The sequence below is a fragment of the Ctenocephalides felis genome, unplaced genomic scaffold (assembly GCF_003426905.1).
Source record: "Ctenocephalides felis isolate EL2017-DRISC unplaced genomic scaffold, ASM342690v1 CF-g0.4_SCAFFOLD_01886, whole genome shotgun sequence".
Classification (NCBI taxonomy): Eukaryota; Metazoa; Arthropoda; class Insecta; order Siphonaptera; family Pulicidae; genus Ctenocephalides; species Ctenocephalides felis.
In genome coordinates, this window is record NW_020538040.1 from 160,626,240 (window position 1) to 160,644,777 (window position 18,538).

The following is an 18,538-nucleotide window of genomic DNA, read 5'->3' on the forward strand; positions in this document are numbered from 1 at the left end:
TATTCTTCAATATAATTTTTTAAATTTTATGATTGAAAATATTTAGTAAAAAGTTTAGAAATTAATATCAACATGACTTGATACTCTATTATCTAAATATTCTTGGATGTTTTATTACGCTTCAGATAGACAAAAGGTTGAATGTAGTTGACTTTGGAGTTGAATCTAGTCTTTTTATAAGAGTTGAACATTTCTAATAGCCCTGCAAGTGAGGTTTTAGTGTTTTCAAATAAGCGAAACATGCAGAAAATTGTATTGCAATAAGAAAACTATAAAAGCTTACTAAGGATACGTTCAGTGTCGTTTTCGGGTTTTTACTGCTTAACCGTCTATCTTATTTAGTGTAGCAGGCAATGTGCAACTCATTTCCTAAAATGGAAGTAATTCAAAGATGTGGCATCAAACGAGACATCTCCGTCGTACTAAATGCTTAAATCTTATAAGCTCGGTTTCCGGATTCCGCTGTGTATACTGTTCGTGGGTACATGTAATCAAAAGCGCCATTTATTTTCAACCGATAATGCATGGAAATACTTCACGTAATTGGATTTAAGGATTTTTTTTTTGGTAAAATATCTGGATTTTTAACTACATCTGTAGAGGGCATTCTGGGGAGCAATCTGAAAAAATTATCAGTTCGTTTTAAAAAACAAGATATAAATTTATAGACAAGATTTAAATATAAACAAATTGCTAATTTTCGCAGCTTGCTTCTGCTCTTATAGACAATGGCCACTACAAAAGTACCAAATTAGAGTTAACTGAAACAATATATTATTTTAAAGAAGTTGTTCATTTCTCGTAAAATCCTTAATATCTGCGTTCGTCCAATTTCTTTATTTAAAATTGGTGTACTTTTAGAAACTAATTAATAGAATTAGATACTATGAGGTAATATTAAAAAAAAATAAAATAAAAAAATCGTGCATTTCCCTGAAAATCCTAAAATACTTTTATTACTTCAATTTTTAACTTCTTGTATGGTAAGTTATAATAATCGCAAAAAAATCGAAGATGAAAAAGTTTGCATATCTTTACGTTTCAAAGGTTCCTGAACATTTTGCCATATCTTTAGAAAAAATTGATGTATGTTTGGATACAATTTTTCGTCCGAGATTTTGAGCGTACGAATCAACCGATTTGAATGATTCAAAAAACATTCGATTCTTACTGTTCAAAATTTTTAAAATATTTCAAAGTATACAAAAATTAAAATTTTAAAGAGTAAATTTTTTACAAAATTTTAAAAATTTTAAAAATACATTTTCTTAATGTTCTATAAGAAAATTAGTTTTTTTTTAAATTTTTTTTAATTTTTGGTACGGGAAGTTCATGCAATTTGACTTAAAGCACGATGCCCACTAGTTATAATTAAAACAGTGTCTGGTTGAGATGTATTTAATGGAATAAGAAACTATAGACAGTTATTTTAACACAAATAAAATCCATTTTTTTTAAAAAATACTTGTTTTGAAGTTGAGAAATTGGGCATGCCTCCTAAAATTATTAAATACTACGTCCAATTTTTAGATTGAAAGTGATGTATTTGCGGCACTTATTTAAAAGAATTATAAGTTATTTTAATGGAATTAGAAGCTATGAGCAGTTACAACAAACAATTTTTATTTCAGTGAAGTTGTGCATTTCTTCTCCCAAAATCAAACCTGCGTTCGTCTATTTTTTTATTTCAAGCCGTGTATTTTTGGACATTTGGAAGTTTCTCATTTCATGTAACTAAAATGTATAAATAGTTATTTTAAAGGAAATAGAATGAATGAGCTGCTAATTCCAAAAAGTTTTGTTTTTAAGAAGTTGCGAATTTCTTCCAAAATCATTAGATACTTGCATTCATCCATTTTTAAAACTCATTTGAAATGGAATTAGAAGTAGTACTAATTGTAAAAAGTTGAGCATCTATGCATTATATAATATAAAAAAATATGCTTTGAATTAAAAATATTTTTTATATACACTTTGGGCATTGTATTGGCATAAATAATATGTATTAAATTATTATTCATTAAGAAATGTTAATATTGTAAAATAAAAAAAGAATAATCAAAAGCACTAAGTATTAGTCTAATAACTCGTAACCGATATTTTGGAAAATCTTCAAGAGCTCTAAGCTGAAACAGCGCTGAATGATTTAAGCAGTCTATGAAGATATTTTTGAAAAACCACACTTTATATATATATATATATATATATATATATATATATATATTTGTATATACAGTAAAGTTCCAAGTATAGTATTAAGTTCAAGAGCTTAATAGACTCAACACAAAGCACGTTTACTTCAACAAAATAAACTACGATTTTCAATTTAATAAATAAGGTGTTCAATAATGACAAAGCACACGGTGAACGTTATGCTATTTTAAAACCGGAATGGAGACTTGGCAACGATTCATCTATTTATATTATTATAAAGCAAGAATAAAATTTCAAGGCGTTTAGTTAAACGCATCGGAATTTTCGGAACACAGGTTTTTAAGCAATTGCGCACATTGTTGCCAAAATTGACCATTTTCTCATTTTCTTATGAGACAACTATGATAATATAAAGCAAAACATACTACGATGAAACAACAGATGTTATATACTTTTCTTGTTTTTCCTTACAAATTATTTTTAAATTTTGTATTATCAATAATAAATCCTAACATCTAAAGAAGTGTTAGACAAAAAATTTCATATCAAACTAGTTGGTATTGGTGTTTTGCCTTGAGGCATCAATAAACAATAAATTCCGAGAAGATTTATTACAAATAATTGAAAACGAACGAACACGTTAACTCGGAGTATTTTCTAAGAGCAATTTTCAAACAACAACAATTTTTATAATTGAACCAGGCTCCATATGACTTCAATGGTTTAGTATGTTTATTAAGACCAAGTACTCTATTGTTATACCAAGTAAATCGTCTAACTTTAATTTTAACAAACGTCATAAAAACTCATTTTCTCAAACTTTGATGAGTTTTCTCAAATTTTTAGAAGTAAGTTCTATAAGACCATGATATATATCGCCAAAAAGTTCCATAAAAATCGGCTTCAATTTTTTTTCAACAGTTAATTACAAAAAAACGGTTCGGTAGATTTTCACCTAAAACTAATCAGTATCATTCCTAAATAATATCTTTCGAACAGTTTTTGGTTTTTAAAATCGATTCGGTAGTATGAGCTTAAATGTAGACGAAAAGTTTAACACTTTTTTCAAATTACAAAGAAACGTCTCGGCAGATCGTCGCACAAAACTGACAAACAATAGTCCTCATTGAGATAGATCAAATGGCTTTTCCACTTTTAAAATCGATCCAGCCGATTACATAAACTTCTTCTTCGGAAAGTTAATAATCTAATATCGTGTTTATATTTTAAGAGTGATATCTAAGCGTGTGGAGAAAGAGGGTAAATTAAATAAGTAGCTCTCATATGATAGACCTGCTTTGGGACTTCACACCAGCACCAGCAATATATATGTACAATGGGATATAAATTAGAAATTTCTCATGGTAAAATATATGTATAATGCTTAAAAAAGTACAATATCAAATAAATAGAAAAAGATAAAATATAAACAATTTTAAACATATATAATGTTGTTGCTGATACTATTTTAATTGCGCTCTAATTAATATATTTGTACTAAACCCAAGCAGTTATACTACCTAATACAGTCTAATGCTTTTCAATATGCGATTTGGCCATGCAAAACAAGAAGTGTTTTTTGTTATTTGTTTTTTTCTTGGGTGAATAAATGTGCAGCAGTCGCAATAGATATAAGTTACGACCAGTATTCATAAGACATGCGGATACATAAAGCTAAGAGCACGTTCGATTTATTTTTAGCAATAAGGCCAAGATTGTAAAGAGGAATATAATAATAAATACGGAACGAACACGATTTTTTTCTACCTTAATTATATAATATATTTTTAGGAGTCATATTTTTGTGTTTTAAATATTTAACAACAGTCAGAACTGTGTATTCTGTGAGCTGTGTTATCATACTATCATATCCTAAACTAGTATTTTTGTGAGAGAGCAACCCAGCGGTCAAACATTATACTTTTATACATATATATTAGGGTGGTCTTTAATATGGACATTTTCGAATTTCCTTGCTCCCAGGGGCTCAAATGCTTTCAAATTGACCAAAAAAATCTCTTTTTTCTCTATAATTTAATATATTTTAAAAACATTTATAAATTTTTGAAAATTTTTCCATGCTATTTCCATAAAGCTTTGATTGAATTGCGCACTATCTAAAAGACAATAAAAAGAGCTAAAACTTTTAGAGGATTTTTTTTATCAATTTGAAAGCATTTGAGCCTCTGGGAGCAAAGAAATTTGAAAATGTCCAAATTAAGGACCACCTATATATATATATATATATATATATATATATATATATATATAATATTGCTGACTTATATAAGTTACAGCAATTTTCTTTTTTTCTTGAGATTTTATTTGAGATCTAACACTTCAAGTGAAAATTGAGCATACTGCTCGATAACAAGGATTAAATCTGCCTTATGATCGATAGTTAATGCCAATAATTAATTTGATCATTTCTAATTTGCATAATTTTACGACTGATACGATTCTAAGTTAATAATGTTTGATCTAAAAACAAATTCAATTTATTAAATTTCTAAATTCTTTGATATCATATTTTAAGTAGTATTGCAATAATGTTCATGTGTATTAAGTTAAAACAACTATATTTTACACCCTAGAAATAACAAATTTGTACCAAACTAGTAGTATTGCAAATATAAAATTTTATTAAAGCTTTAACTAGTCATTCTCATGCTATACCCATTTATCCAGGTGAAAATAAATTCAATTTATTTCATGTATTATTTTTAAAGCTCTTCCATAGATAGTTTAATTAAAAAATAAAAAATGTATATATTAAATAATAAATTATTTTTTTAGAAAAAAGGTTCAGATCTAGTCAGCCTTATAGCAATAATTTTAACCCTTTCCATTCGAATGCTGCTCCGGCGACTAAATACATATAATATTAAGGTCTCGTTAACAACAGTGGTCACAACCAAAAAAAATAACGACGAAAAAAAATAGTTTTGTTATAGATTTTCAAACATTGTAGTTTATCTTTACTGGTTTTTGAGATATTGGTGATGGACCTTTTTACCTCCGGACCTTTAAGCCCCGCTCTAATGTCACCTTATGTTAAAAATTTAAAATTAATTTTGTTGCCGTTTGTAATAAAAAGATTTACCACTAAGTAAGTTTTTTAAGCTTTTACTTAATTTATTTACACTCAAATTACTGAATGTCTCTTGGAGAAAGATATCAATGTGTATAGTATTAATAAAAAAATATAATTGTATAAATGCCAGAACAATTTAGATAAATGTATAGAAATTCATTTTAAAATTATTCTAGTAAATAATATCAATAATCATATATAAAGTTCCAATGACAATCAATTGGCAATGGTGTAGTGCCATGAACCTGAACAATCATTGCTCAACTGCTTTATTTCTCAAAACGCTTTTGTTAGATCAATGTAAAATAATTGTTATTTATTTTAAAATATATATATATAATGATATCCAATTTTTTAGTATAAGAACTGTAACTATAAAAAATATATCATGCAAGAAAATTATGTGATAGTTATACGAAATTTATATGCTTGGAAAGATATATTTAACATCGCAGCGCGAATAATCTTTTCTTTTATTTCTAAAATTAGATTAGGTATAAATAAATTGGTAAATACGTAATTAATAATACAATAATAACAAATAATTATAAAAAATTATATATAATTTATTTTAAAAAATACAGCAAATTTTTTATCGCATGTTACCTTAAGCGTTAATTAGATAATTTTATACTGATTTACATTTACAATCAATAATTTTATATACATTAACATATGCATTATTTTCAAAAAATAGATATGTTATGTAAAATATATAAGAAAGAGTTAATAGCAAAAAATGATTTGGATAATGATAGAAATTATTTACAAAATCGAAACTCAAAAATTAATTTTAATCACTGAAATTATTTAGTAGAAGTTTACTGAGTTATTCGATGATTTACCATTGTTTTTGCAAATGGTTTATAAGCCAATCAAAATTTGTAGAAAAATATTATGCGTGTATATTTGTCAAATATATATTTGAAATTATTTTAATATATATTATAATCGAAAATCTGCTATTGGAAAGATAAAAAATATTCCGAATAAAAAATATTAATTATAAAGGGTATGGGCGGGTTTCCATACAGAATCGGCTTCACTATAGTATTTAAATAATTTTGATGCCATTTTATAGGTCTTTTCATTTTCATCAGTACGATATACCAATTTTCAACTCCCTATCTCATCATTTGGCCGAGATATCAGTGAAAATATGTGAAAGTGGCCCCTTCTTACACACTCACTTTTGGTCGGAAATATAAAATTAAAATTAAAAATGTCGGAAATTAAATAATATGATATTTATATGAAATTGAGTGGAATCATATTTCTTATTTTTTGACTTCATAATTTATCGCAATAAGACATAAAATATACCTAGACCATAAAACCATAGAATATACCTTTTTAACTATACCTAGGTATAGTTAAGAAAAAGGAAATTTTAATGTTGATATTATGAATAGATTCTTGGAAAGCAGAACATCAAGTAATATATGTACATAAAGTGAATTATAACCGCTTGTTGTTATTTGATTCAATGTCTAATAACAGAAAACTATCGACGTAGATTGAAGAGAAAATCGCTGCTTGATTTAAGTCATCAATTTCCCTGATAAAGATTGAAATAACTTAGTTGTTGCTTATAAGAAAATCGTTAAGGTAATATTATTTATAAGGAATGGAAAAACAGCTATTGAGTTGTTTTTTCAACATGTCACTATAGTATACAATGTCCCTTTACGGCTGACAATTGTAAAATCCACACATTCACTAAATGCCCTTAACTGGCCAGTTGTAAATAAAATAGAGAATAAAAACAAACTGTCTAATAATGTAGATGCAGCTGATTTAATAATTCATTTATCAAGTGAATGTGAGTTATTAAAGGTATTGAATCAAGAATCCAAAATGCCAATGATCGAGTGTACCGAGAACAGGTCTGTGTAAGGAGTTCTTCCAATCCATTTGTTCGCGGCACCAGGCGAGGATTCTTGATATAGTACAATAGGACGCCAGGGCAGGCGCTGCTTACTATATTGTATGTGTTATATGATACGTTTTAGGTGCCTTCAGCGAGTCCACAAATATATCTCAATCCCCACCATTTTTGGCAGACATTTGGTTCCTCTAAAAGAGCCAGGCTAGGCACCGCGCTTTTCATTAGCAAGTCGATCCTAGACCGTTGACCAGTCTTGTTTGCAGTGTAGTGTAAATACATCTCCCAAACTTACAAAATGGTAAGTAGAAAGTGGAAATATGGATAGAAGACCATTGGATTATAGTGACTGTAACGCTTTTCTTTGTTTCTGTTGACAGGCCGATCTCAGTGCTAAGGATGTCGAAAGTAAGTACATTTTACTAGTACTTTTTGATTAATAATTTAACGAAAAAAAGATTTGGCCAGAATTAAGTAGCTTGGCAAGTATGGCTGAATCAAAAACAAAATTTTGGACTTAAAACTTAAATATACAAACACAAATTCGACCTATGTACTACAAATATAACTTAATTTGAATTCTTTCAGTATGTTTATAATTATAAATATGATTTTTTATTTATTGTTTCCAGGGGCAAACTTTGCCTTCTCCATCTACGATTTCGATGGTAGCGGCCAAATCGACTGCTTCAACATCGGAGATGTCTTGCGCGCACTCAACTTGAACCCAACTCAAGCCTTAGTCGAAAAAATGGGAGGAACCAAGAAGAAGAACGAGAAAAAAATGAAAGTTGAAGAATTCCTGCCCATCTACAGCCAGGTCCGAATTTAAAGACATGACACCCATAACTTTATTAGTAACATACACATCGACATATGAACAAATGAAGAAGTGTTATTTGAAGTGATGTAATCGAATTTCTTGGATACGGTGATTTGTGACTTTTACATTGATCTGTATTATATTGTGATGTAATAAGTGACTTGCGCGTTTAGTGTGATTTTTATTGTGAAGAAATATAAGAAGGATTGTTCCAATTTCAAGTGATGCGTTGATAGCTCGGCAGCACGTGTGTTATTTTTAGAAGATCTAAACTTCTTGTGAAACACAACTCACGTACGGCTGAGATTTAAAAGTGCTCTCTTGCATTTAATTTATTTACACTTTGAATCAGTACATCCTGTATAATTGGATTACTTTTTAACATAAACCGCAATTTTAAATTCTGCACTGAATTGTAACTTTTTATTTTTAAAAGTTTTGTAGATGTTGCCCATATCAATTTTCAAAAGAAACCCTAAAATATCAGGAACTAAATATAGATAAATTTTTACACGCGATCGGAAGCGTTGTATGATGTGAAATAAATTTAATTTCCGGTCAGATACTTATCGAACTTTCTGAAAGCTGTCCTTATAAAATGGGTGATCTATTTTATGACTTTGCGCTTCAAAATCGCTTACATACACTTCTATAGAAAATCACATTTACGTACACACATACACATGTATATATATAAATATAAGTATATATAATTTCTATGAAAGTTTTACATAATTGCATTTCACACAATATTATATAAATCTATTATATATATATATATCTATTATATTTGCATGTGTAGGTGTATAAATATATTCGCAATATTATCCTTGCGACTGAATTGCTCATATTTATGGTTTTATGATCTAAATTTTAACAAAAGAATTGAAAAGAATGAAGATACCATCAAAAAATAAATTTCCGCAAGCTTAAAATATCACAAAATGAAGAAATAATTTACGTCTTTCAGGTCAAAAAAGAGAAGGAAACCGGATGCTACGAAGACTTCTTGGAATGTTTGAAATTGTACGACAAGGCTGAAAATGGAATGATGTTGGGAGCCGAATTACAACACACACTCTTGTCCTTAGGTATTTATATCATAGTTGTAACAATTAGTTCTTAATTTTTATTTACATAAATGATAATAAATAACCACATATTTACCGCCAAGTTATCGTTCAAATTACTTTGCACGTAATATACACATTTTTGCAAGTAAATTTTTGAAGTAAATTCAAAATCTGATATGTTTTTTAAATTTGAACATATGAAAAATAATTTTATCAGAATTTACTCTAATTGTAATTCTAATGATTCTTAATACAAAACCCCTCAAAGTCACTTAAAGCAAAAGTAAAATAATATTAACGCCGATGGTTCAAAACTTTCAATCATCACACCGTCTAAAATAATGATATATCATACCAAATGTATGTTTGGTTAGGTTTAAAATAAAATTCGAATTCGAATTTGAATTTAAAATTCAAGACGTAAAATAAAATCTATCTATCACGAAATTATAGACTAAAACTAAAATGATATTTTTACTATAATCCCTCAGTTTGAAGGGTTAAATTTGCGAATAATGTTTTAATAGAAAAAGTACAAAAGCTCCGAATCATTGATATGATATTAAAAGTACAAAGTAATTATTTATACCTTTTTCTGAATTGTTTTATCTAACTTTTATTTTCTGTATAATTTATATATCGTGTGGTTTTCTCAGTTTTCAATACATGTTACATAAATCATTATTATGGATTTTTTTTTGGCGATATACTCGTATATCATGGTCTTATAGATCTTACTGAAATATCACGGCCTTACGACAAGTAAATCAATTTTAAAAATTCATCAAAGTTTGAGAAAATGAGTAGTTTTTTTGACGTTTGTTAAAATTAAAATTAGACGATTTACTTGGTATAACGGTAAAGTACTTGGTCTTAATGAACATACTAAACCATTAAAGTCCTACGGAAACTGGTTCAATTATAAAAATTAAAATTAAATATTAAATTCAATTATAAATTATTTATTTTTGAAAATTTGCTTCTAGAAAATACTCCGAGTTAACGTGTTCGTTCAATGTAATAAATCTACTTGGAGTACTTTTAATCACTCATAAATTAATTTATTTTTTATTAACTAAGTTGATTATTTACACATATTTTAAATATAAATTTAAAGAAGGATTGTTAAATGTAAAAAATTATGTAATAGACAAATGCTCAGCACTATTTATATTTGTATAAAACATAAAAAGTCGTATCAGTCTGAAAATATGAACTTAATAAAATATAACTAGATAGATAGACTAAATAGCTATAACTAGAAGCATTAGCATTTTTTTGTTTATTTATTTGAAAAAAAAATTTACTTAAATTTTTGAATACCGAATGCAAACGTGACAAATAAATTATCGAACATTTTTAAACACAAAATTATATAATAACAGTTTTTTATATATATATTTTTTTATAAGAATTGCGGACTTTTAGTAAAAACTTTATTATTTGATTATATGTCATACTTTTTCATCTATGATATTATATCTTATATCTATCTATATGTTTTTCGCGCTTTTGAGCCTTGTATAATATTCTATTAAACAAATTGGCATTTGTTCGTTTGTTTTCATAATTTTTGTTAATTCATCTGTTAATTTTCGAAAAACCGGGACAATCCGGAACAAAAAATCTAAATCCGGTACAAATCATGCTTTTAAAATAACCCGGGACACAAGGTACGGGATGTATGGTCACCTTAAGTGAAAAATGCAGTATTTGAGAAAATTACAAAATGAAAAATTTACAAAAATTTCAAAATAAAGGTTGAGATGAACGTGTGCCTAAGTGCATATGTAACTAATGAATAAGATCATTCACTAGTTGCACATATGTAAACCAGATAATTATTTAAATTATAGTTAGGTATTTTCACTATAATTTCAGCCTAATGTGGACAAATTGTTAATTATAATTTATCAATGTACTACAAGCGCAAATTACGAAAATCGGTTCTAAATATTTGGATGTCTAAATGAAATTGTTCTATTAATAGCCCGAGGCTATAAATGGTGCGGAGTCGGGTGAGCGAACGAACGACGCTCACCGCACAAAGGACAGATTTAGAACGGTCGGCACAGAATTAAAAATACTTCTATCTATCACACTTTTTGTTTTTGCTCAACGATATTATGTAATGATTAGTATACAAACAATTATGGAAAAAGACGAATTCATTGAAAAAAAATTATTTGAATGTCAAGCAGAACTTAAGAGCCCTATGAACGATTGTGATTAGATAATGCAATACCGATGGAAAATTTCAATATCGGTATTTCAGTGATTTTTCATTTTAAAACCGGAATACCGATAAATTACCGATATTTTTATTATCTTAAACAAACGTAAACAAAATTGAAAGTTACTAGTACAAACATTAAAAAAAAATGTATATACAACTACAACTATATTGAACTAAACAATAAAATAAAACAATATTTTTTTTTAAATAATAATTTAGCAAAATTATATACAATTTAATTAATTCATTATCACTATCGAGTATATTGAGTACTTTTCACCAAAAACAAACTTATGAGTAAAAAAGACCAAAAACTCATAAAAAATTATATTACATTATTATAATAAACTGTATTGTCTGTATCCAATTTGTTAAATTAGCATAATCTCCAATAGTTATAAAAAAAATATTTTTCTACTCTAATTTAAGATCGGATTCTTTGTCGAGATAAATAATAAGTTACTATAATTGTTGAGTATTGTTATTTATAACAATGTGATGCTTCCATAGTATTTTCAAACTTCGAAACGTTTTCGAAAAATAATATTTTATAATTGTAATAAGAAGCAAAAATATTTAGTAATTATCATAATTATTATGTATAAAATTAGAAAAAAATAAAGATTACGCAGGGGTAATCTGTATGATATGACATATTTTGGCGCAAATATCACTTAAAAAACCGTTACATTTTTACAAAAGATGAAACAAACATAATTATCTATCAGTCCAATTCTATTTATTATAACACGATATGAAGCCCTTTGGAAAGCAATAATTATTCAGTTTAATAATGAGTTGAGATAATATTTCGCATTTGTTTATCTTATAGAATCACTTGAAGATATGATATGAAGATAAGTTGTTTATGCGATTATGAAATTTGTTCCGAGAAATTTAAACTTTAGGGTATTATGTATCAAATAGCGCTTATGTAAAAATACCGAAAATACCGGTATTTTTAGAATAAATACCGGTAAAAAATCGGGCGGTTTACCGGTAATTCTGTATACCGGTATACCGGTATCGCATTCCCTAATTGTGATGATTTAACATAACTAACTTGTCGGTTTTATAGATGGCAACCTCAAAAGTTGTCCTATCTCTATGTGATGAATTATATTATTACAATTACTGTAATACTGTCACTATGGCTTACAATGATGGAAAGAGCCGAAGTCATTCATTTTTTTCCGAACATCAATCAGAACATAAGAGCCACATAAACTATTGTGGTGATTAGTCATAACTACTTAGTCGGTTTTATAGATGGCAAACCCAACAGTTGTCTTATCTCTATGTGATGATTATACTATTACAATTACTGTAATACTGTCAGTATTGCTTGACATCAGGCTGCCAGAGGTGGCTATAAACCTGAAACCTCATAAAAATCAGCAAGCAATTTTTTTCAACAGTTAATTTCAAGAAAACGGCTCGATATATGTTTACCTGAAACTAATCGTTATCATTTCAAACCAATATCTTTCAAAAAGTTTTTAATTTTTTAAAATCGAATCAGCATTGAAAGGTAAAACGTGAACAAAAAATTTGTCACTTTCCTGCTATTTACAAAGAAACGGCTTGGCTGTTCGTCGCGCAAAATTGATAAACGCTCTCCTCATCGATATCGGTCCAGCCATTTTTTAAGAAAACGTCGATTTATGGCAAAAAATCTGATCACACACATACTTTTTTTCAAATTTAGTTTCATTCGATTCCGAATGGCTTGAAACGTCAAGAAAACATAAAATTAGCGAATCGGATTTTTTTATGAAAACAAACTTCTTCGGGAAATTGAAAATTATTATTAATATCAACGAGCTGGCGATGACTCTGAATAAATATGCCACCAGTGGTTTGAGTAGTTCAGTTTCAAAATTTTGATGGCAACTTTTAAAAAATTGGACATAGTAAAAACTGGTCCCAGGTTCGCTGGTTCGATTCTCATTACCGCCAAAGCTCGACATCAAGCAGCTTTGATGTCAAATTTCTAAGTCAAAATCGCCTCTCGATATATAAACCATGCTATTTCCACACAAAACTTTGATTGAATTGCGCACTATCTAAAAGTTAATATTAAGAGCTATAATCTTCAGAGAATTGTTTTTTATCAATTTGGAACCATTTGAGCCCTTGGTAGCAAGGAAATTCGAAAATGTCCATATTAAGGACAACCCTTATATATATATATATATATATATATATATATATATATATATATATATATATATATATATATATATATATATAATGTCAACAAATATTTCGAATATAGTTAATTAGTCAACTTAATTGGACAACCACTGGGTTGTCATTCATTCTAAAATCTTTATGATAAAATCAAAACAATTACTGAATGTCTAAGTCTGACAAATTGTATTTAAAAGTTAAAAAAAACTTTTGAGAAATTATTTTAATTACAGTTTAAAATAAATAAAACAGCAGTCGTTTTGCTTAATCTATCGTCTTTCTACTTAGTTTATAAATACCATATAATTTTTACTTGATATATAAAAGCAAATGATTTATATAATTTACTTACAATTAGATTAAGTACGACTAAAAAGACTATTAAGTTCGAACCTATAAGAAGAATATTTATTTTTTAAATGATCAAGACTTTTTCGTTTAATTGTCCTCACCCATGTGCTGTTATGCGTATTTTTTATGTCTGAAGTATAAAATAAAAGTTATGAATATTTTTATAAAAGCAAAATATTTGTAAAACAGAGGTGTCACAGAAAAGACGTTTATTCAAAAAGGTTAAATCGAATAGAAACGAATGTCTGATCAATCAAATCTAGATAAAATTTTTAATTGTTTTTTCAATATTTTTCAATATTTGTATTTAAACATTCATGTTTATAATTTATATAGTTTGTAGATACCATTTATGAAATATCATCAAAAAAATTTAATTTGTAACTATTTTTTTTAGGTGAAAAATTGACCGATGCTGAGGTTGAAGAAGTATGCAAGGACTGCTTAGACCCTGAGGATGAAGACGGTCAAGTGCCATATGCTCGTAAGTTTCTAAGTACCTATTTTTAACTAATTGAGATTTGCTCACAAAACTTTTAATCAGAAAATTATTTTAAAGAAATTGATTTTAAATTTTAATAGAAAATAAAGTAAAAATATTTTAGATTATATATATATATATATATATATATATCAATATTAGTTTTTGCTAATTATTAAAAAAATTATTTTAAGATATTACCATATCAAGTAAATCTCAACTATGTATGTATAATGTCGATTTTGACCCTTTCCTTCCACCAAAATAAACATTTTCACAGTGTTATGCACTAAATTCGATGCATGGAGAGGACTGTAGTCCCCCCTGGCACCACAATTTGACCCCTAAAGTAGAAAAATATTATAAATATTATCCTTTGTGTTTGAATGACCCCTTAAATAGCACAATTATTTATAGCCATGCAAAAGGCGAATATATTCGCTTATAAACAGTAAACATTCACGAAAGTTCCAGTGAATACAAATTATTACACTTTCACTATATACAAAATTACGGAAATAATAAAAATGGTTGTCAATATATAAAAAAAAATCAACATATCTAAACAAAAATTGGACGAAATGCAAACAATATAGTTAAGAATTATTGGATAAAAGATAAAATAAAACCTTGTATTTGATACTGAAATTTTAGAAATACTTGAACAATTATGACCACAAATATATATTATATTTGATTTTTATTACTGTTTTTTCGATAACTTAGCAATTATTGTAATCAAAATTATCAACTGTGATAGATCAAAATTTTTACTGACAATCATTTCTATATCAACAACAGCTTTCCTTAAGAAAATGATGGCCTAATTATCAACACCACCAGATAAAAATATAGATTAAGATGTAAGTAAAACAATACCACAGACGCATGTCAGATTTCTAAACAAATACACTGCTTTTAATCCATAGTCAATTTTTATTTGCAAATAGCATGAAACCCAAAATATTATGCACAAATTAATAAATTAGTAAATCTTTTAACGAGTGTTTACTAACAATAATTGAAAATGAAATAAATCTAATAATACATATAGCTATATATGATTGGTAAATAATCACTAGAACAAAAATAGTAGAACCTCTTAGAAAAACGAGTTTCTTTGCCTTCTATAACAAAAAAGTTAAATGATATATCTAAAAAAATGTCAAATGTCGACAAACTATCAAATATCTATCTACCAATAATTATATAGCAAAATATATTTTATAAACATAATAATTAACCTTTCAATACTGTTTAGATAAAATAATTGGTAACTGCAACAAAAATATTTGTAAATGTTTTAAGCTTTGCAAATTTTTAACTGTAATGTTATGTATTCAAAAATGTGTTCAAAATGGCATATATCATTATCTTTTACACCAACAAAATTATCCAAAACAAACATATTTGTTTAGAAAGTAAATTTAATAAATTCAGTTTATTTTGAACCAGAACGAGATGAATTAATAGTCAAATTATACTTTCTCGTTCTCAAAATATATGAAAAAATCATTTGTATTAGCAGGCCATTACCAATGTTAAGTTTCTATAATATCGTTTCTATAATCAAGCTTTGGCAATTTTATGTAAATATATGTATATCTATTTCTAATTCTATTTATTATTTTCCTAGCATTTTTAAGAAAAATGTGCGACGGCTGGCAAAAGAAGGACTAAACATCAAAAATCAACTTGCCATTCAATCAAACTACTTTTTTTTTAATTCGTACACTGTAAATGAACCGAATCATAAACATCATAATGTAAAGGATAAAAAACCGATCCTTTTATCAGTATATGTAATTGCAATATTGTATAATAAAATGATTTTATTGTAAATTACTGTAAATTTTCCATTGTAATAAATAAATAAAATAAACTACTATTTAAAAATTTTGGAAATTTGCATCAAATTTTGTTTTATTAAGGGTATGTAATACACATTTGTATAGAAAACTGGTAGAGTAGAGCAGAGCTTGAAGGTTCACGGGTGAAAAGATCCACCACCAATATCTAAAAAACAATTGAAAATAGAGGGAAAATGATTTGTAATCGGCCATCACCTTGAATGTGTCGACGTCGCTATCAGGAGATAAACGACAATATTTAAAAATCTATAACAAAAGTATTTTCTTTCGCTGTTAGTTTTTTTTTTATTTTGCGCACTGTTGTTTAGTTTATGACACCTTAATATAATCGTTATCTATTTTTTTCTTTTAAATGTATTATTAATTTTAAGTTAGATCCAAGAGATGTTTTTTTATAACCTCTACTATAGATGTTATAGAGATTGCATATGGGTGGGTTAAAAATCAACCTTTACTCTCGCGTAAGCAATAAAAAATAGTAAATAAAAAATTCAATTAGGATTGAATTCAAACAATTTTGCAAGAGATAAATTAAATAAGTTATTCCAACTTTGCTGATGAATATTTCTGTTAAAATACCAGATCAAGATCTTATTTTATTAACTTCCCGTAGGGCAAGTTATAGTAATCGCAAAAAAATCGAAAATGAAAATTTTTATATATCTTTACGTTTCAAAACCTTCTGAACATTTTGGCATACCTTAAAAAAAATTGATGTATATGTGTGTGTATGTGTGTGTGTTTGGATACAAATTTTCGTCGACGATTTTGGGAACAATTCAAAAAACATTCGATTCGTATTGATAAGGAGACGTGCTGATTAGTTTTTGGCGAATGCAGGTCCAGCCGTTTTGAAGATACGGGAAAAAAGTGCCAAAAATGGTAACTCAGTTTTTAAGAGAACGAAGCGTCCGATTTTAATAATTCAAAAAACATTTTACTTGTATTGAAGATGAAGAATTGATCAAATTTTCATAGAGGCAGGTCTAGCGGTTTCGGAGATCTAGTACAAAAAAGTTATAAAAAATGCCATGTGCACATCAAATTATCAGATATTTTATAGAGATTTTAAGAATTTTGTTTACATTCCTATGGGTTCCGTACCAATGTTTACGCGTTAGACGGCGACGCGGCGCTTACGCGCTTCGATATTTCGTCTTTATGCAGTTACAGCAGTACGATTGCTTTGAAAAAAGTTCAGAATTTCTAAAATATTTCAAAATAAATGATTTAAGATAGAATGATTTAATATGGTTCGAAATTCTATTAAAAGTTTCAAATCATTGATCAATTTCAAACCAGCAATTTGCCTTAAGGCACGATGCCTTAATTGCCTTAAGACAGAATTTCAATTATAGCTAGTTTTATTTTTAAATATATAGCCCCCAGATTAGTTCCAAAAGGACTTAAAAATACAATTATTATACATATAATATGGATAAATTACATCATATAGTATAATATATAATGCATTTAATAATAATGCAAAATTACATAATACAGAATGTATCAATATTATTCAATTACATAGAATAAGATAAAATAAAAAAGTTGTTTGAAAAAAAATAAAATTTGAGCAGATGGAGGTTATTTGATAAAATGAAGTGTTTTATATTTATTTTTTATATCTACGTCATTATTAATTTAAGAGAGAATTAGATTTAGGAGTAGGATAATTGAAAAATAATTGTGAACGCAAAGATAGCCTGGGAACATTAAAGGATAGTTGGTTTAGAATTAGAGGACACTCTATAGCATTATTGCAAAGTTAGAAACATAATAGTACAGATAAATCGACGTGTGGCACGAGAAGGTATACCGAATTCATTCAACAAAGTGTTGTGGTCAAAACCACACACACACACACACACACACACATATATATATATATATATATATATATATATGTGTGTGTGTGTGTGTGTAACACACATATATATATATGTGTGTGTGTGTGTCTATATATGTGTATATATATATATATATATATATATATATATTGTATATACATATACAGTGTTATCTCTGTAAAAATTGTACCCATGTAATTTACATCCTCGCTGTCCCATTTTACCAGTTCCGGTTTCGATCCTTATTTCGGCCAGCTCGATATCAAGTAGTATGGTATCAAATTCTCACTTTAGATTATAGATCTTAAATATAAATTTATCTAGAAATCGTCCTTCATGAGCATTGCTGCAACATACTAGGTGTAGCAGTATGAAGTGAGCGTCTAGACACAAATGTCTCGATAGGGAAAATTTGTTTTAACTGAGCCCTATTTTTTTTTGGTATGATATATATTATGCGTATTTGCAACCTCTGATTTTTTTACTGTGCTCCGAGTCCAAATCGTTTGTACTTTTCAACTTGAGGG

General features: G+C 27.5%; 1 protein-coding gene across 2 annotated transcripts; it reads left to right on the forward strand.

Moving 5' to 3' along the window:
- The first annotated feature begins 7,326 nt into the window (after positions 1–7,326).
- Positions 7,327–16,080, forward strand: LOC113376500 (myosin light chain alkali-like). 2 transcript variants are annotated; one of them, XM_026616445.1, is made up of 6 exons: positions 7,327–7,434; positions 7,514–7,541; positions 7,766–7,953; positions 8,927–9,047; positions 14,207–14,293; positions 15,927–16,080. In XM_026616445.1, the coding sequence occupies exons 1-6, from the start codon at positions 7,432–7,434 to the stop codon at positions 15,968–15,970; spliced, it is 471 nt and encodes a 156-aa protein (XP_026472230.1). In that variant the 5' UTR covers positions 7,327–7,431; the 3' UTR covers positions 15,971–16,080. The 2 variants fall into 2 exon arrangements, with proteins under 2 accessions (XP_026472230.1, XP_026472231.1); XM_026616446.1 differs by lacking the exon at positions 15,927–16,080 and adding an exon at positions 15,092–15,131.
- Positions 16,081–18,538: the final 2,458 nt, after the last annotated feature.

What these genes read in the sequence shown, in the direction of transcription:
- LOC113376500 (XM_026616445.1), top strand. An exon ending in ACACACACTCTTGTCCTTAG is followed by an intron (nt 9,048 to 14,206) that starts GTATTTATATCA and finishes TATTTTTTTTAG; the next exon opens with GTGAAAAATTGACCGATGCT. An exon ending in CGGTCAAGTGCCATATGCTC is followed by an intron (nt 14,294 to 15,926) that starts GTAAGTTTCTAA and finishes TTATTTTCCTAG; the next exon opens with CATTTTTAAGAAAAATGTGC.